The 24,441-nt window shown below is 37.9% G+C and overlaps 4 protein-coding genes and 1 long non-coding RNA gene across 6 annotated transcripts; 2 read left to right on the top strand and 3 right to left on the bottom strand.

Moving 5' to 3' along the window:
- Positions 1–182: 182 nt before the first annotated feature.
- LOC134648806 (lanC-like protein 2) lies at positions 183–5,950 on the top strand. 2 transcript variants are annotated; one of them, XM_063503364.1, is made up of 8 exons: positions 183–306; positions 387–569; positions 705–859; positions 1,929–2,067; positions 3,000–3,140; positions 4,153–4,338; positions 5,073–5,219; positions 5,760–5,950. In XM_063503364.1, exons 1-8 carry the CDS (start codon positions 220–222, stop codon positions 5,940–5,942), a joined length of 1,221 nt encoding a protein of 406 aa, XP_063359434.1. In that variant the 5' UTR covers positions 183–219; the 3' UTR covers positions 5,943–5,950. The 2 variants fall into 2 exon arrangements, with proteins under 2 accessions (XP_063359434.1, XP_063359436.1); XM_063503366.1 differs by lacking the exon at positions 3,000–3,140.
- On the bottom strand, positions 5,790–7,181 carry LOC134648808 (uncharacterized). The gene is made up of 2 exons (XR_010096926.1): positions 7,146–7,181; positions 5,790–5,897 (listed from the first exon to the last, which is right to left on the bottom strand). It is a non-coding gene; the product is annotated as an uncharacterized LOC134648808 (long non-coding RNA).
- Positions 7,182–9,942: 2,761 nt separating this feature from the next.
- LOC134648805 (actin-binding protein IPP) lies at positions 9,943–18,436 on the bottom strand. The gene is made up of 10 exons (XM_063503363.1): positions 18,199–18,436; positions 17,835–17,979; positions 17,539–17,677; positions 16,456–16,621; positions 13,571–13,750; positions 12,989–13,152; positions 12,208–12,343; positions 11,210–11,420; positions 10,423–10,643; positions 9,943–10,182 (listed from the first exon to the last, which is right to left on the bottom strand). Exons 1-10 carry the CDS (start codon positions 18,355–18,357, stop codon positions 9,946–9,948), a joined length of 1,758 nt encoding a protein of 585 aa, XP_063359433.1. The 5' UTR covers positions 18,358–18,436; the 3' UTR covers positions 9,943–9,945.
- Positions 18,437–18,655: 219 nt separating this feature from the next.
- On the top strand, positions 18,656–21,937 carry LOC134648842 (uncharacterized). The gene is made up of 6 exons (XM_063503421.1): positions 18,656–18,907; positions 19,230–19,464; positions 19,679–19,838; positions 21,187–21,297; positions 21,369–21,521; positions 21,684–21,937. The coding sequence occupies exons 1-6, from the start codon at positions 18,729–18,731 to the stop codon at positions 21,887–21,889; spliced, it is 1,044 nt and encodes a 347-aa protein (XP_063359491.1). The 5' UTR covers positions 18,656–18,728; the 3' UTR covers positions 21,890–21,937.
- Positions 21,937–23,561, bottom strand: LOC134648846 (lys-63-specific deubiquitinase BRCC36-like). Its single transcript, XM_063503426.1, has 6 exons — positions 23,451–23,561; positions 23,156–23,366; positions 22,704–22,801; positions 22,514–22,624; positions 22,262–22,408; positions 21,937–22,103 (listed from the first exon to the last, which is right to left on the bottom strand). Exons 1-6 carry the CDS (start codon positions 23,550–23,552, stop codon positions 21,978–21,980), a joined length of 795 nt encoding a protein of 264 aa, XP_063359496.1. The 5' UTR covers positions 23,553–23,561; the 3' UTR covers positions 21,937–21,977.
- Between the last annotated feature and the right edge of the window lie 880 nt (positions 23,562–24,441).

The raw sequence follows: 24,441 nt of genomic DNA, 5'->3' as shown, positions 1-24,441 counted from the left end.
TTCGGTCATTTCCCCACCACTCATGCCCTATCCAGTTAATTCAATTCAATCACAATAATCACAAAACATTTTTAAATTTGACATTGTATCAAAAATAAATAAAAACACAAACCCAATTTTTACTTCTTGTATTGTCTTGACTATGTTCTTGTTCGTTTGTATTTACATCACCGTCTAAGCCTGTAAGTTAATTCATTGAAATCTGCTGCCTGCCCATACATGGCTACTAAAGGAACTTTTGAAAATAATTTTAATGATTACTCTGAAGGAACTGCAATTACAGTATTAAATGAAACTCAAGATGCCGTAAGTATAAAAATTACTAATATTATGTCTGATACAGAAACAATAAGTTTATTACCTAAGTATAGAAATAATGTTTACAGATTTCGTCAAAGTTACAAACAAAACTGCAGAAATATACTGATGCAAAAGTTCACTTTTTAACTACGGAGCTGGCGAGCGATATATTTTATGATAACACAGTGTACACTGGGTCTGCAGGATTGGCACTTTACTACCTTATGTCTGCTTTAAATAAAAAGGAGACTTACACTGAAAATCTAAGGGTAAGGAACATACCAATACTATGCATAATGCATTGAATGAGTAAGCGGCCCAATATAGCTATTAGCATATGTATTTTCTATTGAAAAATGTATATGAATTATAAACTGGTTTTTTCTAAATGTTCTGTTTTTCAGAATGCTCTTCTTTATTTAAATATTAATAATCTCAAGGGTCGCAGAATATCATTTCTGTGTGGTGATGCAGGCCCACTTGCTTTAGCTACTGTAATATCATACAAATTAGGTCGAGACACTACTGATTTGCCTGACTACAAAACTTTAGGACAAAGGTATGATAGTGATAAATTTTTTACCTCCTGAGACCTGATGTGCCTCAGATACATTTTGTGTATGTTCCAAATTCTAAAACAAAACAACTGTGTCTGGGTCTCAGAAAGTTTAATAAATTGATTTGGAGATTGCAATATAAATCCTCCTAATTGTTTTCATTTACCTTTTGGTAACATAATGTGGTTTCTTCTACTAAAATTTCTAAGCAGTTGAAATTACTGATACATAACTTATCAGAAAATGATGATGCTTATTATATATTTTATTTTATTTATTTAGAAACAAACAGTCTCTTATAATAATAAATTACTTAGTACAATATAGGGTAATTAGGCTGCTTACAGACGAGCGACAGTACGCGACACACTGTCGGCGACGGTCGGTGACTGTCGGCGACGGTCGGCGACTGTCGGCGACGGTCGGCGACGGTCGGTGATAGCTGTCGCGGCGTCGCTCTTGTGTCATAGCACGCAGTCTTCGATGTGTAGTTCAAGAAAGAGCACGTATTTTCTTTTTCAAAATGAGTAATGACGATTTTGATGCTGATGCATTATTGTTTAAAGAAAATACGTGCTATCTCTTGAACTACACATCGACAACTGCGTGCTGTGACACAAGAGCGACGCCGCGACAGCTATCACCGACCGTCGCCGATAGCCGTCGCAGGCGGTCGTCAGCGACCGTCGCCGACAGTGTGTCGCGTACTGTCGCTCGTCTGTAAGCAGCCTTAAGCCCTTGCTACACGGTCACCGACAAGCCCCCAGACCGCGTGGCCTTGGTCCGTCCCGGACCGTGTAGACAGTTGTTTACAACAAAATTTGACCAAAACTGACCAAGGACAGACCAAGGTCAGACGGTTAGAAGGCTTGTCGGCGACCGTGTAGCAAGGGCTTTAGAGTTATAGACTTACAGTTGTCTAATTAAAGTATGGAAACCATATTAGTTATACTATAATTAAGTACTTACCTACTTAAAGTAGAAATGGAATGCCCAAGTTGTCTTATCAATGTTACAACAATACTATATATTTTATATTTGGTGCATATTGATGTAAAGTATTATTTCCAGACTAGTATCTTTAATGTATCTGCTGAATGATTCTCCTGATGAGCTGCTCTATGGAAAAAGTGGCTACTTATATGCATTACTGTTTGTAAATAAGTATATAGATGAAAGAACTATAATTCCTCCACATTACATTGAGAAGGTAATTTATTGACCCAATAATACCTAGTAAAGTATATTTGTGAGGTTTTCAAGCAAAAGATACCACATTGTTGCTTATTATAAGGACGAAATTGGCTTGTATCTTTATATTAACAAATTTACCTGTCAGGGCAAGGCAAGCGATACTGAATCTTTGTGAAAGACTTCCTAATATTTTTACATGCTTTTATTTAACTTGCCATGTTAGTAGTAAATTACTTAAAAATAAATAACAAATAAATAAATATTATAGGACATTATTACACAAATTGCTTAAACCCCACAGAAAGCTAAATAAGGCTTGTGTTGTGGGTACTTAGACAATGATATATACAATATATTAATATTTATAAATACTTAAATACAAAGAGAACACCTATCACTGGAATAAAGAACAAATATCCGTGGGCCATTGGTTTCATAAGCAGGGTAACCCACCCACTACTACTAGGCCAGAGAGGTCGTCTAAATCTCGTATGGTATGGTATTGTCATACTTATGAAATCAAAACACATGTGGTGATAAAAGCTTGTGTCAATAAACTAACATAACGCTTCATATGGGACATTTCCGCAGCAGGACTACATATGATACATATCTATTTGAAATTTAATTAAGTAGTTGTCAGAAATTATAATTCCAACAACTGTAAAATTATGATGCTACTTGAAGGAATAACATAGTATGTATTTAAATTTAGTATTTTTAACCCTTAATTCTACAAAAAACATGAAAGGTTGTGACTTCAAATCAAACCTCCTTGGCGCTCAACAGTTGGAATCCTGAATTCAAAGGTCCAGTATTTTGGACATTAATTAAGTTTTATTTTATTATTTATTTTGATACACTAGCAGCTCTTGGAGCTGATCCGTGTATATCGAAGCAAATTGTCGAATTAAGTAAAGGCTAACATAATATCTTTTATCCCTTTAGGTGATTATTGCCATTCTGAAATCTGGAAAGGAGTATTCACAGCAAGTGAAGTCCATCAGTCCCCTCCTATGGCAGTGGCACGACAAGGTGTATTTAGGGGGCGCTCATGGGGTGGCTGGCATACTTTATATTCTATTACAGGTAAGTGTCTTATTAGCAAATTTGTACGAATTTGAATGCTGACGTAGATGGCGCTATATTATACAGGGTGCCCGGTAATTAGTGGATAACCTTCTAACCACCGACAGAGCACCCGTGGTTTTCGAGATAATCGAACTTTTCTGTCTTTTTTAATTGGAGCTAGCCATTAAAAAAGACAGAAAAGTTCGATTATCTCTAAAACCACGAAACTTTTACTAGACCTATAAGTGCATTTTCTGGACCAGCCTAAGGTGCTCTGTCGGTGGTTAGAAGGTTATCCACTAATTACCGGGTACCCTGTATATGACTCCGTTATTTACGGATATGCAGATATACTCTAATCAAAGAGAATAGAGTGTATAGAGAGTTACTGTCATGGTAAATTATATGGCCACACGCACCAGAACGCCATTTGACTTTGATCCTTATTCTTTCACTGATAAGTATGTGTCAATTTGTTAAATGTCAAAAATTAACGCCATCTACTCGAGAGTAAGTCAAAGGTATGTCGCGCGCCATGGCTCGAAAATATTGCACCATAACTTTGGCCTAGTCTCGACTAGATGGCGTTAATTATTGACATTTAACAAATTGGCACATATTGGTGAAAGAATAAGGATCAAAGTCAAATGGCGTTCTAACAGTTTTAATCTTCTGTCGAAAGATGGCAGTAAATTTACTGTGGCAACATAATTTACTTTGACAATACGCCTCTATTTCAAATTATCTTTGCTCTAATTTAGATTACACTCAAGAGGCACAAATTTTGCTTAGACTGCACATCTCCTTGCTACTATCTTAACTCTTTGTTATTAGGGTCAGAATAAAAAAATGTAAATAAATAGTTTGCAATAATGGACTTATAAACCCAGATTGTATTGGCGATTAAGTATTTTTTTTTACTTTTGTGATCGTTTGGCCTTAGCTATAGAGGTCTAGCAGACCCTTCGGATCTCAAGAATTCTACTAAGATAATGGTACTTTTTTTTTCTTTAAAAATGTTTTGTTACAGGCCCAAGCACACATATCTGCCAATGACATGCAAACATTAATCAAACCGACTCTAGATTGGCTGGTGAATCAAAAATTACCAAGCGGTAATTTCCCCTCATCTTTGAAGAGTGCTTCGGGAGATCGCCTCGTGCAATGGTGTCATGGAGCTCCTGGTTTTGTTCCTCTGCTAATATTAGCCCATCAGGTACTTGATTAAACTACGGCAGCGCCATCTGGTGTGTTAAAACCTATGTATTAACAATAAGAACCGTCTGGTGTATATCAGTCGCACACAGAAAACCGCGCGTTTTTGAGATAATATAATGCACGGGGGGTATTCGTGTGTACAAACAAAAATAGACTCGTCATTAATCGCCGCCATCATGGATAAAATATTATCAGTGAAAAATAATCTGTATTATATCATACTTGCGGTAGGTTGTATGTTATACAGTCTCTGAGAAAACGCGCATTTTTGAGTTTTTATATGTTTTCCGAGCAAAGCTCGGTCGCCAGATAGGTATTAGCGATTAAACGTGAATAAATTACTAAAGACAATCCACTTCGGCTCAGTATAACTTATACTGAGTATAACATATATAAACTCAAAAATGCGCGTTTTCTCAGAGATAAGACCTAGCTAGATCGATTTTTCGCCCCCGAAAACCCCCATATAACAAATTCCATCAAAATCATTAGAGCCGTTTCCGAGATCCTCGAAATATATATATAAATAAATATATATACAAAAATTGCTCGTTTAAAGGTATAGAGCCGTTTCCGAGATCCCCGAAATATTTAAATAAATAAACATACCTATATACAAGAATTGCTCGTTTAAAAGTATTCGATTTAAAGGTATTAATTAGGTCATGTCATGTACTGCATATTGGAGTAATTTCTGCGATACCGTGGCACTGACTCGTTCATATTTTTCAGATCTTCGGCGACGACAAATATATGAAAACGGCACTGCAGTGCGGAAAGGTCGTCTGGGAACGAGGGCTATCCACGAAAGGCTACAGTATTTGCCATGGAGTTAGTGGGAATGCCTATACATTCATTCAACTTTATCAAGCAACTAAGGTAATAAGCACAATAAAATTGTTGCACAAATGTATGTTTTAGTGTTAGTAAAAACCAGCCTATTGTGACGGATGGGTAACTATATTGAGCATGGCCCGACATGCTCTTGGCCGGTTTTATGTTTGCAGTTCGAACCCACCGGTTAAAGGTGGTCTACATACAGACAGCTCTACTAAAGGTTACCTAGTACCTACGGGTTATTGGCGTTCAAAAAGGGGTAAAACTACAACTTAACAATTTCACCAACAAAGGCCTTGGTCACTTTTTCCAAAGGTATATGTAACTCCGTATAAGATACCTAAAATAACACACAAATCAAAATATTTTCATAAGATGATTTGATCTGTTTCCTAACAATTTTGATGGCAGCGCCATCTCTCCCACTATCCGGGTATCACTTCAGTTGTTTCGGATAGGAGGTATACTAACTAGTATAGTACCTATACTGGGCACTGGAGGCCTTGGTCACTTTTTCTTTCGTACCTATATAACATCTATTTCTGTCTAAGTAGGTACTGGTACTATGTTGAATAATTTCAGGAGCCTATCCACCTGTACCGCGCGTGCTGCTTCACGGAGTGGTGCTGCCTGGAGCGCAGCGGCACGGAGCTGCTGCCTCCGGAGCGGCCCGCGTCGCTGTTCGAGGGGCTGGTGGGCCGCCTCTGCCTCGCCCGCGACCTGCAGAACCTGCCCGCTGCGCACTTCCCCGCATACACTGTCTAGGCTTGTTTCTTCTATTACATGTTGGTAAGAAAAAACCGGCCAAGTGCGAGTCGGACTGAGGGTTCCGCACCATCAACAAAAAATTGAGCAAAACAAGCAAAAAAACGGTCACCCATCCAAGTACTGACCTCGCCCGACGTTGCTTAACTTCGGTCAAAAATCACGTTTGTTGTATGGGAGCCCCACTTAAATCTTTATTTTATTCTGTTTTTAGTATTTGTTGTTATAGCGGCAACAGAAATACATCATCTGTGAAAATTTCAACTGTCTAGCTATCACGGTTCGTGAGATACAGCCTGGTGACAGACGGACGGACGGACGGACGGACAGCGGAGTCTTAGTAATAGGGTCCCGTTTTTACCCTTTGGGTACGGAACCCTAAAAAATACTGCTTAATTTCTAATAAACTTTCATATTTGACTAATATAATATTCCTTTGATTGGATTGTTATAAAAAATAAACCGCACCGCAAAGTTCTTTAGTTCCCATGCACATACAGCGTAGGTGCTTGGAAGGAATCACGATTTATTTGGGTCAAACGAAAAGCAATAGAGTTAGACCAAGAAGTCTGCAACGATTTTAGTAGAATACGTAATGCAAGTGTTATTTATACGTCATGATCTCCTAGAAGTTTGACGTTTAAAATAACACTTGCACTGCGTGTGCTATCAAGATCGTTGCAGACTTACCTCTATCTTGGTCTAACTCTAGTAATTTGTCCAACAAGAGAGCGCAGTCAGTTTTTAGTGCGAGTAATAATATAATTGAATCAGGAGCGTAGCGGGTGTGGTGATTCTAATATAGAATCTTAGAGTGTACCGAATTAATTTAGAATCTTTAGTATAGGTAGTTTTTTCTTAGCCTCTAGCCGCTCAGAGACCTATAAAAAGGTCTCCTGTTCCATTCTAATTTGAACTCTGTGTTGACAAAATAAAATTTCATTTTGCTTGGCAAGGTTTGACGTATGGGTGGCTAGAGGTTAAACTTTAGATCTTTGCCTTGAACTTGGATTGTACAATCTAGTATTTCCTCGAAAATTTGTGTATTTATCCGAGGCACTATCGATCCGAGCCGCGGCGCGGCGAGTTTATTTTACTCTCTCCAGTTTACTATTGCATGTTCCAGCAAGCTACGAGCACCTATCCTGTACCGCGCGTGCTGCTTCCCTGACGCCGGAGCGGCCGCGTGCCTCGGTCAGCGACCTCCAGAGCCTGCCCGTAGCGCATTTACCCGCATATGCATACCTACTGTCTAGCCTCATTTTGTTATTTAATTAAATATTTATATATTTTAATTTATATAGTTTCATTTCTTCTTCTAAGATTCCACAATATTCATAGATTTTTCATCTTTCCCAAGATTCTTTTTTTTTTATAAGGAAACCAAATAACATCTATCTGTCCTTTACGGGGGTGCTTGAGACGCGTAAAGCCCGCCGCCGCGGGTTTTACGCGTCTCGTGTACATAGCGCGAAGGTGCGGCGGCGGCGCGGAGGCGGCACCGTGTACACGCGCCCTGATGGCAGCAGCCAATAAATCACAAGTTACATTGAACCTGTGAAATAAAATATAGTCTTATATAAAAAAAAATAACAATCGATTCGTAAAAATATTTTATTACTTAATCTACTGATTCATATTAATTTAATATCACCCGGTTTAAGTTTTTCGTCATACAAACATATAACAGAGCTTTAAACTTTAGTGGCAAAGAGCTATTCATATTGTTTTGCTATTTTAAAAAGGGTTACAATTGTACAAATGCTAATATTTTGATGTCGAATGTGAAAAACTGTGATTTGAAATCTTTTATGTTGCAAATGTGAGTCTGTACAGTTTTATAGATTCCGACCACGCCAAGTCGCCTTCCAAGTTTATCCTGGAAAACGGCGCGGCGACACATTATCACTGCCTAGATTAACTCTAGGCAGTGATAATGTGTGCCCAGACGGTACAAATTTAACGTGGCCGGCCGAACTCTACAACAGTGTTATTCAGTTCAATTCATTTTTAGCCGCCTCGCGACGCGACGTAAAAGCCGCGCACCACCGCGCACTATAACAAGAGACTCACGTTAAAATTGAGTAATGAATAGGTATGTAACAAGAAAGAATCCAAATAAATAATTCGTAAAAATATCGAAACATTAAAGTTTTTGTAGAACATGAACCACAATTCACCATAGATATAGCCTTGGAGAAAGGATGATTATCCATAAAGACGTTTACTGTTCAGCTCAAACTTAATATTAATAATATTGGAAGTCCTATAACACATTAATAGATTCAATAATTGATTATATTTTAATAACTAAAATCAACCAAGTCCTGTAATATTCTTGAAAGCAACATCAGCGTGTATTGTACGCATTGGTATGCTTTCACATTTCACTCCTTAAAATAAATCTTAGGTATACATTTTGTGTTAATCCTCGCTTAGTGTAACTTACGTTTACAAAGTTGTTTGTTCTGTATCTAAGGAAAACACTAGACCTTACTGACTTACTAATTCGAGTAATTTTCTGGGATAACATATTTATCCATAAAAGCGACCATATTAAAAAAATAATACATATATCTACATTAATTACATTATACATTTGTCAATCAAATCATTATAAATAAAGCAGTCTGCAATAGCAGTATTAAGCGGTTATTTGTGGCGTTTCATTACAGCCTTATGCTTAAGTGCAATAAGGTCCTTTTTATTTGAAATTCCAACAGAAATTCTGATAGAAAGGTCCTTATTGCACATGAAGCATAAGATCCCTTTTCTAATGGAAAGCCACATTTATTTAATTTAATACACTACGTATATTGAAAGTTAAGTCCCGCGAATTTATTTTTTACGAAACAAATAATGTTAAACACCAATAAATTGTTTATATATTTTAATTTGTAATAAATAGCACTATTGACATCGATATGTCAGCTAGGGTCAGTCCATTATTTACATAAGGCAATAATAAGAGCCAAGGTTGAGTCTCACGCAGAAAATGGGTCTCGGCAGATATCACGTAATTTTCTTTTTCTGCAATAAACAGTGGTACCTGTCGAATAAATATTAGATGTAAATAATGGACGACCCTAATAGTTGTTATAAGTGAGGGCGCAATATTTCAATCATCCAGCGCTCGTAATGACCATATTCTATTCGAAATGCTATAAATGCATAAGCTATTAAATGCATAAGCAACACAGTGCCTGAATTTCTAAAACATACTTTTGGAGAATCAGGGAATCATCTTTAAAAGTAGTATGCGAGTGACATTTTTTATTATCTGTATTCATCACAATTATCGTTTCGTGGCCGGGAGACCGATGCAATTTTTTGCTAGCACGAGCGGCTACCGGAGTGCGTTTCCACGGTTCATTATTTTCGATGCCACCGACGGCGGATTGGTCACAACAAGCGGCGGCTGCATTTTTTTCCACTAACTAGCTCGAAACGGAGACAAAAGAACGTCGGCGGCCGAGCGGAGCGAACGGGGGGCTCCCGCGTCGAACGCACCTCGGTAATATCCAATGATCGGGGATTTCTATGCCACTTGGGGTGAATGACCTCAATCATTATGCTAGTATGGATATGCCGCGGGATTCCGGGATTCGTGTGCGATATAGGAGAGTGTTTTGGCATGTAACTGTTAATCAATTAATCATGCATTGCATATATTATTAATATTAATAATTGAAAATTTTAAATTGAAAAATTGAAAACTTAATTTTTTGAACAATATTTTTTCTTTAAATCATAACCAACACTGTTTTTTTACAGTCCTTTATTTTATAAACGAATTACCAACACCGAAATAGCGTTTACTTTTCGAACAGTTTTGTTCCTATCGCGGGCCAAGTGGCGTATCCATATTACCATTTCGACTTGATATCCCGCGGTGTGGCATAGAAATCCCCGATCACTGGTAATATAACGCGCAACGCCGCGCTCGGCGTCCGGCCGCCCGAGAACGGAGCGCATCCGGAACGACATCGCCGCGCGGTGTTCGTCAGAGCAGCGCGGCGCCGGCCTCGGCGCGCGAGTGCGGCAGCGGCGGCGCGGGCCGCCAGCGGTCGTCGCGCGGGTCGTACAGCTCGGCGCTGGCCAGCGTGGCCCGCGCGCGGTAGAAGGCGCGCGGCCGGGCGCTCTCGCTGTCGCCGCCCGCCACCACCAGCACGCCCTCGGCCGCGCCCGCCGCGCAGCCCGCGCGCGCCTCCTTCAGGCTGCACACTTCCTCCCACGAGTCCTGGAATAATAAAGCGTTTCAGTCGCTTTGGAGCTTCGGCTTATTGGAAAACGCGTATTTATGGACCTACACAGGTATAGTCGTGATGTGCCTCGCGGAGTATTTGAGGAGCCCTTGCCGGCTGACGGCCTTCCGAGATACTCTATTCTACTTTTTAATTCGTTTTCTATATATCAAAAACTCTTTTCGCAAACGCCTCGTATCGACACACACACACACCCCCACACACGATAAACTCACGTCGTCGAAGCTGTACCGCTCCACCGAGGTGAGCACCTGTCGGCGCGGCGCGTTGCCGCCGATGACGTAGAGGTGGTGGCCGAGCACGACGGCGGCGGCCTGCGAGCGCTCGCGCCGCATGGGCGCCAGCGCGCGCCACGAGCGCGACGCCGGGTGGTAGCACAGCAGGTCGCGCGTGTGCCGCCAGCTGTGCGTGCACCCGCCTACCACGTAGATCAGACCTGCGATACACACAAATATTATATTAGTATTGCGTCGTTTACTACTATAGTAGGTAACTACAGTAACATACGCGTACAAATATATACTATAGAAAAATCAAATAAAACCTTCTACACGGAAAATACTACGCTTTGGGTCAGTAGCTGTCTGTCAGTTAGCTGATTGTATACAACGTTCATTCATAACTCCTTGTTTCACTACTTGTTTGTCCCTGTTGCTGTGGAAACCACTGGCTGTTGGTGCGCTGAGGCAAGGACTTTTATTGGGGAAGTGGGCAGGCGTTTGAGACAGAGTGGTCATGATCCTCGTTCCGGGTCGTTTCTCATGCAAAGGTTGTCCATCGCGGTTCAACGTGGCAACGCGGCGAGCGTGATGGGCTCCTTTGCGTCTGGAGGGGCGCGGGGCGAGTTTGGTGGATAGGTTTAGTACTTGTTAGTTGTTAGTTTAGATTAATATTTAGTAGTAGTGTTTAGTTTTAAGAGTAGGTACCTATAGTTGATTTTATGGTCGGACACTATCACTAATATTTCATTCATAACTAATTCATTTATAAATATGAAAATACCTTGGTAATGCACGACGCCCATCCCGAACCTGGGCTCGGGCATGCGTCCGGCGGCGGTCCACTGGTCGGCGGCGGGGTCGTACACCTCCACGGACGCGCCCATGTCCGAGCCCACCCAGCCGCCGAACGCGTACAGGTGCCCGTTCATGCCCGTCAGACCGAACTCGCTGCGGGCCTCTTTCATACAGGCTATGTTTGACCATTTGTTTGTCTGAAAAATTTAATACCGCTGTAGCAGACAGTTCAAACAGTATTTAATTGGCACATATGGTTTGTGATTGTATCAATCGATCGGGTTTGTTTTTAGGATCAAATGTCTATATGGGACCCATTGTATTAAAGTAACACAAAGGTCAGAAATTGTAGTCAGAAGTCCGACAGTCGCACTTCACTCGCGAAACGCCCATCTTGTAGTATGGACAAAACAAGAAAATTACGTTTTTGTTGGTGAAATATTGCGTTTATGTATATAGTTGCTATACAATATTTTTTTGGATGAAATGTAAGGAATCGAATGGTACCCTTACTTTTATCGTTTTTGGAAGTTAAAAAAAACTTAAAATTTGAAACTTTCAGGTCCTGTAATTTTGTAATTTTTCAATATTTTATTTTAATATCCACATTATTGTGATAAATTGCTCGTTTGTTATCTATTTTACTAGATTTTGTTATAAAATTCAACATGTGTCATCATCCCTATTGTCATAAATCTTCATTAGCTGTCGAATTCAAAGCACGAATGTGACTACACACCATACAGACACTGATTATTACAGAGGGAGTACTCCACCTGTGATGAGGTTAAGCCTGCAAAGTTCAACGCACGTGGCACTATGAAACAGTGACAGGTGAAATTCTTGATCTCTAGAAACATTTCTTCATTCACAACAAAAACTGAATAATTTGTTCCTTCTTGTTTTTAACGCTGTTGACAATTTGTATCGTGCAAACTCGGCTAAATGTATCCGCTCAGTACGGTTTGTGGAGTGTTGTAATACCGTGGGGTCGTAGACCTCGCCGTTGGCCAGTATCTGGCTGCCCTGCTCGCCGCCGACCGCGTACACGCGGCCGCCCAGCGTGGCCACGCCCGGCTGAATGCGCGCGATACCCATCGGCGCCTGCTCCTCCCATTCTCTGCAACATACACGTTCATTTAGGTCTTTTTCTACTCCCGTACTTTTATTTGTCATTTAAAGGGTCGTGCACACACCTTTAAAACCCTACCTTATAGATGTCAAGACAAGTCTTTAGTCTATGCCCCAAAAAAGAATTTGTGCATACACGCAGTATCTTTTTGGCGATTTTACGATACTTCGTGTAATGACCACTTTAAAAATATTGAATGAAATACAGTGTTGCCAACCTTATTATAAATGTCATCTCTGACAAATAAGTGAACCATAGACATGTTTTTTTTTAATTTCATTCATTCATTCATTCTTTTCCCGCCCGTACCCTCCATTTTTGCTACTTCTTGAATTAAAAATATTTGTTAAATTTACAATTTTATTTCAAAGTGCTTGGTCGTAGAAAAAGTATTGTATGCAACGTTGTTTAACTGAGTCAAAAAATACTCGTGGCGTCTTTATTAACAATTTTCGGCTTCGCCTCAAATTGTTACTCACGCCACTCGCCTTTTTTGACCTCTCTTAAACAACGGTTGCATAAAATACTATTTTAATTCCGTATCCTAAAATGTATAGATCTCGAAGAAGGCGTTAAACTAAAAACTAAATTTTGAAACGTATTTTAGGGAGCCACGTCCACATTGGAGTTTACCGTTTATGCAGGTCGAACTTGAGCACGGAGGACAGAATGTTGTCGGTGGAGACCGACGGGTGCGCGCTGGAGTCGTGGCAGGAGCCGCCCGCCACCAGCAGGTAGCGCCGCGCGCGCGCCCGGGGCTCCGCCGCTAGCGCTACTAGCGCGCCGCGACCCGTTTTCTGTAAATAATATTGTTTGTTCAACAAATGTCTACTGTTACTTTTCATTGAAGTTTAAAACCTGAGCTATAAGCGCGAACCACTACGTTTGTTCGTTCGTCTATTTGCATCTCAGTCGTTCGAATATATATGCAATCATGGAGAGGCAAATAGATGAACGAACGATCTAAGAAGTTGGTGGTAGGCCTAGGGGGTAAAAAGTAACTTAACAGAGTAAATATTAGATTATGAATTCAGTTTAAAATTAATTAATATTATCCTACCCTGTGTTTTGTAATTCTTCTGTATTTTACTATGCCGTATGCAAAAAGACTGAATGAATAATGATTTCCTTTTAAAAAAGTGACCTATATTTTCGTCAATACAATACCATGAGTCATTAATAAAATACGTCACAAACCATTGTATGCAAACTCACCATGTCCACTCTAACCGTCTTCAATGCCACAGCGATTGACGGGTCTTGTACATTTTTAATGGCTTCGTCGAGAATTTGGGGAGCTATAAGCGGAAGGCGGATGTGGCTGAGGACTTCGAAACAATGGCGGCGCCGGCAGGCGGGGTCGTGTTCCAGCCATCTTAATGCTGGATACAGTACCTGTATAGATAAATTAGTTGAGTAAAACAGCATGTAACATTACATTACAATACAACATAGCTAATCCCTTCCATACAACTTTAACACATTTATATAAATTATAATACATAGGCAAAGGGGTAGATAATACAAGTGGAAGGGCGGCAAACCAAAGTAACAAAACCAATAAAACCTTCTATAGATAATGTTATAAATGCAAAAATAACCCTGTCTGTCTGTTACCTCTTCAAGCGGAAACAGATGGACCAAATTAGATAAATATGGTATTGAGATAGTTTGAACCCAAGGGAAGGATGTATCATCATCATCATTATTCCACGCAGACGAAGTCGCGGGCAGAAGCTAGTAGGTAATAATGCTCTTCATTTAAGGCTATGATCATGTCATAATGTTTGGAAAGCCTAAGAGAGTTTCACATTCAATTTACGTAACTACTTATATAATTAGTACATGCGAGAATAGAGTGGTTGAAAACTAAAGTTGACAGCTAATGTGGTTTTTTAGTAGGTTATCATAATGAGTCATTAAACGTCAATGTTTTTCTCTGAATTCTTAAATTCTGATACATTAAAATACCACGGCAATAATGGGGATATTTGAGTTGAGGATGATGCAGGGTGGGTTATTTTATTTTAAATTTATTTTTAACATTTTCTTTTATTTATTAAGTATTTGACTGGTGAATTTTGTTTTATTTTGATTGCATTGTTTATTTATATAATGATAGATTATAGTTGAGGCTTATTATGTGAATGGATTATTATATGTGGATTCGTTTTAAGGTATTTATTAATTATTGTATTTTTAGGGTTCCGTACCTCAAAAGGAAAAAACGGAACCCTAATAGGATCACTCGTCTGTCTGTCTGTCTGTCTGTCTGTCCGTCCGTCCGTCTGTCACAGCCTATTTTCTCCGAAACTACTGGACCAATTAAGTTGAAATTTGGTACACATATGTAAGTTTGTGACCCAAAGATGGACGTGTAACGTAAATAAATGAATTTTAAATATGGAGGCCATTTTTGGGGGGTAAATGAGAAAATTAAAAAATAAAGTTTTTCTAACTATATCGTGTTACATATCAAATGAAAGGGCTCATTGTTAGAATCTCAAATATATATTTTTTATAATTTTAAAATAAATAGTTTAGCGGTTATTCAAGAAAATAGGCAAAAAATGACCATTCCCCCCCCCCCCCCCCCCTTATCTCCGAAACTATTGGGTCTAAAATTTTGAAAAAAATACACAAAATAGTTCTTTACCTATAGATGACAGGAAAACCTATTAGAAATGTGCAGTCAAGCGTGAGTCGTACTTAATTACTTAGTCTTTGACCCTACCCCTACGGGTTTTTTTAAATGTTTTCTCCGAAACTACTGGACCAATTAAGGTGAAAATTGGTACACATATGCAAGTTTGTGACTCAAAGACGGCCATGTAACGCAAACAAATTAATTTTAAACATGGGAGCCACTTTTGGGGTGTAAATGGGAAACTTAAAAAATAAAGTTTTTCAAACTATATCTTGTTACAATTCAAATGAAAGAGCTCATTGTGAATAACTCAAAAATGGGGGGAAATGCCTCCGGCGCGCCTCACTCTAAATTTTATATCTGCATACATCTAGCAACTATATCAAGTTTGGTGTCTTTTTCGTGTAATTCGAGGATAAGGAATTCATTTCTGTGACAAAATTTTCACTCACCCATACAAAAAATACGAGAAATTCATAATTCATAAAAAATCTTTACACTTTTTTTTACGAAACTCCTCTACAGAATTAAAAGTATGGGGATTTTATCCTACTATATATAGCTGGTCAACCAAATCTTGTCAGTAAAAAAAGGCGCGAAATTCAAATTGTCTATGGGACGATATCCCTTCGCGCCTACATTTTTCAAATTTGCCGCCTTTTTCTACTGTCAAGATATGGTTGACCAAGTATAGTAAACTTATCAAACATGTTTCTTTTATAACCCTCTTAAATAACCCTCTTAAAAAAATGTTTTGTGTCTCACGGCGTACCTGCATTGTAAGAGCGGTAAGCAGCTTTTAGGATTTTTAAGTATGTTTAGATGATTTCTGATAAGTTGTTATGCTTCTGTACGGCTACCATCAGTTTGGCACTGACATAAACGCCATCGAGAACGTAATTTACTTTCTATGCATCTCGCTCGTACTCGCATATTAGTGCGAACGAGATGTATTATAGAAAGTAAATTACGTTCTGGATAGCGTATATGTCAGTTTTGACACTGTCAGTGACTCATGGTACGGGCTCTGGTTGTAGATAACATTAATAAATTACTTCTGGACTTGATATATATACACATACAATTTAATTATTTTTTTAAGAAGCAGAAATGTCTGCGACCGATGCTATTATGCTAAGAATAAATTAAAAATTGGAAAAAATACTGTCTTGGGTGACACTTGAACTCCAGACGCCGTGAGTTCAAGTCTCACCCAAGAGAGTAATTATTCCACTTTTAAATTCATATAAATAAAGATGTTGGGAACACTTTCGCCAGTAGAGTTATTATAATTGTGATAAAATTAACATATTTAGTTCTTAGGATATGTCTGACAAAAAATGCACATAGGTCCGTGCAAATGTGCAGTCAAGCGGGAGTTGGACTTAATGGACGGAACCCTTAGAACGCGAGTCCGACTCGCACTTGGCCGGTTTTTGTATTTAGTATTTACCTGTGCCTCACTTTCAACCTTTAGCTGTTCAGAGGACAGTAGGGTGACTAACTGTGATAACGGCAAGTCCAGTAACTCATCTCCGCTGGCTACAACATTCCAGTTTGCTTGCGCATGTTCTAATGCTTCCTGAGCTAGTTCCATGCAGTTGTGTGCTTCGGCAAATCTGAAATGTACTTATAAAGTTTAAATCTTAATTTACAAGGGAATAAAGGCAAAGACCTTTCATGTACCTAACAGATATGGATTTGTTCCAAAGTAAACTTCAAGGTTTAATAGCAACTATGATTATACCAGGACCTTATGCAGTTAAGCCGCGTCTCCATTACGCGCGGCGGCCGCGCGAGCAATGTTCGACCGCGGCAAACCTGTATTTTGGCTCGCGAGCCAAGTTCGGCGCCATCTTGAACTATAGCGCGGCGGCCTCGCGCGGCAGGCGATCCGACGAATCCGACGATCGACCAGTTTGTACTCGGGAACCATGGACGTACGTCATCGTGCAGCTGCCGCTTTTATAATTATTTATCATATTATTCACAAGAAACCTAAACGGAAAGTTCGATGGTGGATGAAAAAGATGTTTATGAATAGAATACTACTTACATTGTGGTGTGAGACTTATGGAAGACATGAGATATGAAGTTGATGTTACATTACAAAATTTCACAAGAATGACATCAGAAGATTACGAACTTTTAAAAGCATTAATTCCATGCATAACTTCTTAATGATCTGTTGCGATAATCACTACATTTACTATTCCATAGAAACTGTTTAGTTCCGTATAATTTAATTAAAGTACGACACTTTTCATTATCCATGTCTGCTGCCGCGCTCGCGAGCCAACTGAAATATGTACACATCCGTCCCAACTGCACGCGAACATTCCTTTGCCGCGCGCCGAAACACCGACAGTGAATGGTTCGTCGCGAGCCGCGTTCGAGCGAGCGAATGATCGAGTTGGGTCGCGAGCCAGCCCGGTATCGATTGCGCGCGGCTGCCTCGCGAGCCAATGTTCGATAGCTTGCCGCGCTATATGGAGACGGGGCTTTATAATATCATCTTAACAATGTAAGTGGATACCTAAAGATCCCCAAAGCATTTGAAGGGTGCAGTTCTCTTCTTAGAAATTCACCACAGCCCGTGACCAGTTCTCTCAGTTGTAGCATGTCTGCTGCTATCAATAAATGCTGCACTGTAGCTTTGTCTATTACAACTTCACCTGTACAAAAGCAAAATATTATTATCCGGAGCTTTTTCAGGACTTGCTTATATGTATAACGGTTAACCATAACCAATTTATATAGATTAATTGATAAAGGCTGGCACAAAATTATTATGAATCAACCTGTAACTGTAAAATTATATTATTTATTTACCTGTATAAATAAAGTCAATAATAATTGGAAGAATTTCTGGAGGCACACTGGGTAGAGCTACATGTCGTTTTTGACTCTCCTCCAAGCCCACATTAAACATAGCATCAAAGTACGCACAGCTGGCTGCAAGTACCACCCGGTGAGCCTACAAGGAAAATATTTTTTTAAATATTAGTTTAAAAAATTACCTACGTACGAAATAAAATGCTACAACAGAATATAATATTTTCTTATTTTAAGAAAGTTATTACAAGCATTTTGTTGCAGTTGATGGCAACCAGCAGCTGTAATAATTAAACAGTTAATAAGCAATTAACTCATTCTAATTAAATGTATACTATGAAAATATTTCAGTGTACTGTACCTTAACCCTGGTTTTGCCTGATATTAAATCTATGTCACAAAATCTGCCGTCTCTTTGGAAATTGCTCAAATTTAATGAAATTTTATTAGCGTAATCGCGACATTTGTACGGACGAGATCCTTCTTTGTTTGAACATTTCTCAAAAATGTTCGTCGACATTTTGTTGTAAATATAATTACTTTACTACTTGTACTCACATTAAATGCATGAATATAAATAAAAACTTTTACTAATTTTGCTCAAGATTTCATTATAAATAAATAAACTTAAAACTCGCTTCACTGACAGTTCTATTTATGGCCACATACAGATTAAGAATCGTGCGACGATGGTGCAAGGTGCCAAAGGATCTGTAGGTTGGTGCACCTGTTAAATTATTCAGTTACATATGCAGTATTACATAATCTGTGAAGACTACTGAAAAAAATAAACAATGATATGACAGAACCAATGACAGAACCACACTGAATATTTCAAGAGAAAATAGTTTTTGGCTTTCTGAAATACAAAATTGCGTAAAAATACATTCTATGTTGGCGAATATTAAAAAAGCTTTTAAATGGGGGTCCCTCGTAAAAAAATCCGAAAATAAGAATTGGCAATCGTCTTTGTTATTGGCAGCGTTTGTGGGGGTTCTTGAAGATGTTTTATTTTGGAAGAATATGTGGTTATCTCTTATATTTATTTTCATTCTCAACATTATTTATTTGTAAGTATACATGTAGATAATATAGGTTTTAGTTTAGGTGTATAATTGCGTCAACACGAAAGTAAGAAGACTTGTGTTTCATGCTTGTTTATTGTGTTATGGAATAAAATAAAATGCGCACTTTAGTAAATTATAAGTTTATTGTGACGTCATATTTTTAGAGTATGCTTTTTTAAAACGTAACGTAATTAAATTTAAAAATAACTTAGTGTATTGGTATTAAAAGGTTGTTAAATAAGTTTAAGTGAAGAATATACATTCATATTATTTCATATGAATATGCAAGGAGAAAAACTGTTCTTTTATTACTTTTTTGTTTCAGCATATGCCTTCATTTAGAAGTAAATTTCATGGAGTTCGTTTTTTATCTAACTACTGTAATAGTTGCCCTGGATGGTTTTGAATCTTGGTTGAAATACAAGCACAGAACAACTTGTTTAAAGAAGCTTGCTAGCCACAACGGAACTAAGCTTAGCTCTGCTGCAGCTTATTTAAAGCAGTGGATGAAAATGCGTTGGTGTGAATATGTCTATTTAAGAGAAACTAATCACACTAAGGTAAACTATTTGGAACATAAGTTTACAGAATATGATTCTTCATTTCTGAGGGCAGACTACAAACACTGAAGTTTGAAAATTGGGGGCATTTTACTTGTTTACTCCCATTAAGGCATAATTTGAGTGACAGAGAAAGATGCCCGCAATTTGCAAACTTCAGTGTTCATGGTAGGCCCTCTGATCAGGTTATTTAATTTTACATTTATTGTTTCAGGCTTTCTTGATGATGAACATAATCTTGGGTATGATTTTCCTTGTAGGAAAATACTTTAGTGGATACAAGTTAATGTATATTCTGCTTATGGTGACATGTCTCTTTTACAAGATAGCTAAACCTGTTGTAACACTTGCACATAAAATACAACAAAATGCAGGTAAATTAATATTTAACTTACTTTTTTAGTGTTAACCTATTATTATCAGGCATCGGAGTTTTTGTCGCATGGTAAGACTAATAGCAAGCTATGGAGCCGACATTTGCCATAAATGTAAACTCTTATTCATACTCATACTCATTTATTTAATTTATCTTAAAATGCCTTTAGAGCTGTCGGTCGTGTATATTATCTTAGTCGAATTATATAAAAAAATATTTTTCTATTACATTATGAATTCATAACTTCAACTATTTTAACATACAACTATACAAACTACATCGCTGCGAAAGACCTAATGTCATGTAGGTACTGACCGCTGATAAAATTGATTAGTATTTGTCATGTGTCAATCACTGGTGATTGCAAACGTAGTAGTTATTTATATCTGTATGTGGTAAATACGTTGAGGAATATTCCATAATTAATTATTATGCCTAACCCAGAAATAGCTGCAATTTTGGCATGGATAGAGCCATACAACGATTTACAATATGACTATGAAAAATCTGCTATAGTGTGCTTGAGTTGTGAAGTACAACTCGCCCAATTGAAACATACATTTATTGCAACAAATGAGGTTTAATAAATTAAACTTATATACGTAGTAACTATTTAGTAATCTGTTCTCATATTAAATAAAATTAATCATGAGTATGAGTATGAATAAGAGTTTACATTTATGGCAAATGTCGACTCCATAGCTTGCTATTAGTCTTACCATGCGACAAAAACTCAGATGCCTAATTATTATGTTGTAAGAAAAAAATCAATTAATACATTCATTGCCAAACAAGACATCCCTGACAGGCCACAAAAATTTATTCATACAACCAAACACCAATGACAATCCGAGTAGGCTGAAAAGGTGGCAAATACTGCGACTAGACCAAAGGCACTAAGTGGCACTAGAAGATAAATACTATCAAAGTCAAGAGAGAGTATTTAATTAATACCTCTCAAAACCCTCAAAAAAGACATAACATCTGATTATGGCTAAAACAGCCGATTGCAGATAAAAAGAGAAAAAAAAAAAATGTATAACTGTACTACCATCGCCCACACTGTTAACTGTACATCCGTGGACCTTATGCCTTTTGTAATAAGGTCCACCAATGTACAGTTAAGAGTGTTGCTTTTTGTACCACAAACCCGACTATCAGGTCGTCCGGCTTGAGAACAAAATTGTAATAGGTTACACAATAGTCGGGTTTTCGGCACTGAATGTGTTAAGAACGACATACCTACCTTATCCCAACTCAATTCAAAACATGGTTTACTATTAAATGTTTATGAGCTTATCATTTATAGTTAATATTTTCTTCATATAAATATTTTTTTGTTGCAGAATCAGATGGTGAATTAGAAGGTCTTATTCCAGAAATCACTGAGGGAGACATCAAGATACTGTCACTAGAGCCTGAGACGAAACATGTTGTTGATGAGAAGCAAAGCCTAGGTTGTTATCCTGCCCTAATATTAATAAAATTACTAAAATAACCATGTTTAATGCATAAAATTAAATTGCAGACTATTGGAAGCCAGAAGATGTCCCTATGGAAGACAGTGACAGTTCTGACCATAGCAGTTCTCTTGTTACCAATATGTCAGTAGAAAAAATGCAGGAATTTCAAAAAGAAGTGGACATAACAGATTCCAGTGAAGACGAGTATATACCATTAGGTAAGTCAGAACATAATCCATAATTATATTATAAATTAAATTGAAAAGCTGATCTCATATTAACTGTTTCTATTTAACAGTACCACAAATAAACATAATATAGTATGCCTATTAGGCAATCCTTGGAAGAGCTTATCACTTTAATGATATGTTTACTTACAGTTCAGCAGAAACAACTTCCTTCTACATTAGAAGAAGTTCCACCATCTGGGACCTGGAGTGGTGCAGCTTACAATGCTTTCTTCAACTTCGCAGGAGCTGTCTCCAATATGGTGTATGCATCTCAGGAAGAACATAAAATGAAGCGCATGTCTAGTGCAGACTCTTCAGATGGCTTTGAAATGATTGATAAGAGTGACTTAAATTAAGGACATATCATAAAGTTAAACAATATCAGTGACTTAAATTAAACAACTTACTAATCATATAGTCGTATTTATTTATGTCTTATAGTATTTAAACATTGCATGACGTGTTCTCCAATCTGGACATTAGTTCTTGGTGCTGTTTTTTCAGAGCTTTTAATCTCACAGCATTAAGAGCATTCCGAGCAACCAGTGCCTCTAGCATTGGCCGAGACATCTGAAACAAGATGCAAAATATTTTTATGAGTTTACCTCAGACCACCCATTAGTGCCTGGATATTTATAATGAGGAATGATGTCTAATACAATCACAATCTCAAGGAACTTGTGTTGTGATACAGGCAGCAAATAAAAAAAGATGTTAAACATAATCACCTTTTCTACAATATGCCCTATGGCTATTGTCCTCACAGCCGTATTATGTTGTTTGATAATAATATCATCTGATTCACTATGGCCAACTTCATTCTGGTAGGCCTCATCCTCTTCTTCTTTAAGAATTGCAGGTAGTTGCGTTAATATCTGAAATGGATTACATATAAAAGTTATTATCAGAGAATTTTCACATACATATATTCAAAAAAATTAGAAGAATATACTTCATCATTAAGTATCATCATCATTTACCTCAAAATTGTTTGTCATGAGAGAGTCATTGTTGTTCACAACTTCCATTTCAATTTCTCTTCTGCTTTGGGTTGAGCCATCAGTTACAGATTGAAAACAAGTAATTTGTATCTGCAATAGAAAAGGAACAGATAAACCAGACTTTCATAGTATATATTTATATAAAATAAAATAATCATGGTATACTAACAGATGGAGCTTTGGTACTTTGATCTGTAAGGAATGCAGCAAATATGATCCCAACAAAACTGGCGTCCATCCTTTGATACATTGATTGTGTTGCAAGATCTGTAAACACAGAAAGCTATGACATAATTTTATTACTTAGATTAAATAATTTATAATATTATCAATAACTTCAAAAAACGTTTAGTCTGTTTTTAAGGTATTTAACAAAATTTAAACAAACAAAACCATGTAGTTGTACAGCCAATCAATAGCTTACATGATTAGTTAAATTGGTGTTTTGTGTTATAATATTATCTCTACCAAGTCAAATGGTGTCACATGGTTTTGCATTACTTTAAATACCAGAAGAAACAGAATATCTGTGATAATAAATAATGATTAAATAAGACATTGTTTGCATGCAACAACACCTCTGTCTACATAGGGTCCAGTTATTTTTAATGAATTTCTTACCAACATGTGAAGGCCATACAGTAATATGTGGATGGGAGTGGTACCAGCCTACTACCCTTAATGGTCGGCCGACTTCCGCTGCGAGCTCTTCGGCTCTCAACGTAGCCTGCACTAGCTGCTCCTCCGAGATCTCGACACGGTCGGGCTTCTTATCCAACCGCCGTAAAATAACCGATGATACTATTGACACTAGCGAACCATTGTCGTGAACCTGAAATATGGATTTTGATTTATTAGTGGTGTAACATTAGAACCCCAATATAATTAGAAAATCGGGTCTGTAGCCTTTGTGTACCTCTCCAATTAATAGTCCCATTATTTCTTCTTTTTCTGTAGACAGTGCATGTTGAACGCAAACTAAGGTGACATCAGTAGATAATAGTACTTTATTTAGCATTTTACAGCTTATTATTATAAGTAAAACAAGGTAAAATAAATTCTTTGTATGTGTGACTGTTGTCTGTTGTTTAGGTTGTCTACTTTTTTTTTTCCTCCATCTGGACCACAGAAGGTAGCATCCTATAGAAGTGGTTTACGCGTGCCTCCGTGAGGGACAAAACATACGCAATGCGACGCTATGATTGGTCGAATTTATTTGTTGCTCCCATAATCCATACTAATTTATGGTGGGGAATAAAAAAAAAGTGAGACTATGACAAGGACAAACAATAATAGCGCTTTCGCTGCTACTCCTACTGAAAGATACATAAGACTATCCCGTTCTGTCAGTTATCCTCACCACTCATGCCCAATCCAGTTTAATACTAGTTCATGATCTGGTCAGGCTTTGTTTATCTACTGTCAGATGACAGATTCATTTTTAGGGTTCCGTAGCCAAATGGCAAAAAACGGAACCCTTATAGATTCGTCATGTCTGTCTGTCTGTCTGTCTGTCCGTCTGTCCGTCTGTCCGTCTGTCTGTCCGTCCGTATGTCACAGCCACTTTTCTCCGAAACTATAAGAACTATACTGTTGAAACTTGGTAAGTAGATGTATTCTGTGAACCGCATTAAGATTTTCACACAAAAATAGAAAAAAAACAATAAATTTTTGGGGTTCCCCATACTTCGATTCGAACTAAAACTCAAAAATTTTTTTTTCATCAAACCCATACGTGTGGGGTATCTATGGATAGGTCTTCAAAAATGATATTGAGGTTTCTAATATCATTTTTTTCTAAACTGAATAGTTTACGCGAGAGACACTTCCAAAGTGGTAAAATGTGTGTCCCCCCCCTGTAACTTCTAAAATAAGAGAATGATAAAACTAAAAAAAATATATGATGT

The sequence above is a fragment of the Cydia amplana genome, chromosome 6 (genome assembly GCF_948474715.1).
Source record: "Cydia amplana chromosome 6, ilCydAmpl1.1, whole genome shotgun sequence".
Classification (NCBI taxonomy): domain Eukaryota; kingdom Metazoa; phylum Arthropoda; class Insecta; order Lepidoptera; family Tortricidae; genus Cydia; species Cydia amplana.
This window is presented reverse-complemented; position numbering and strand designations above follow the sequence as displayed.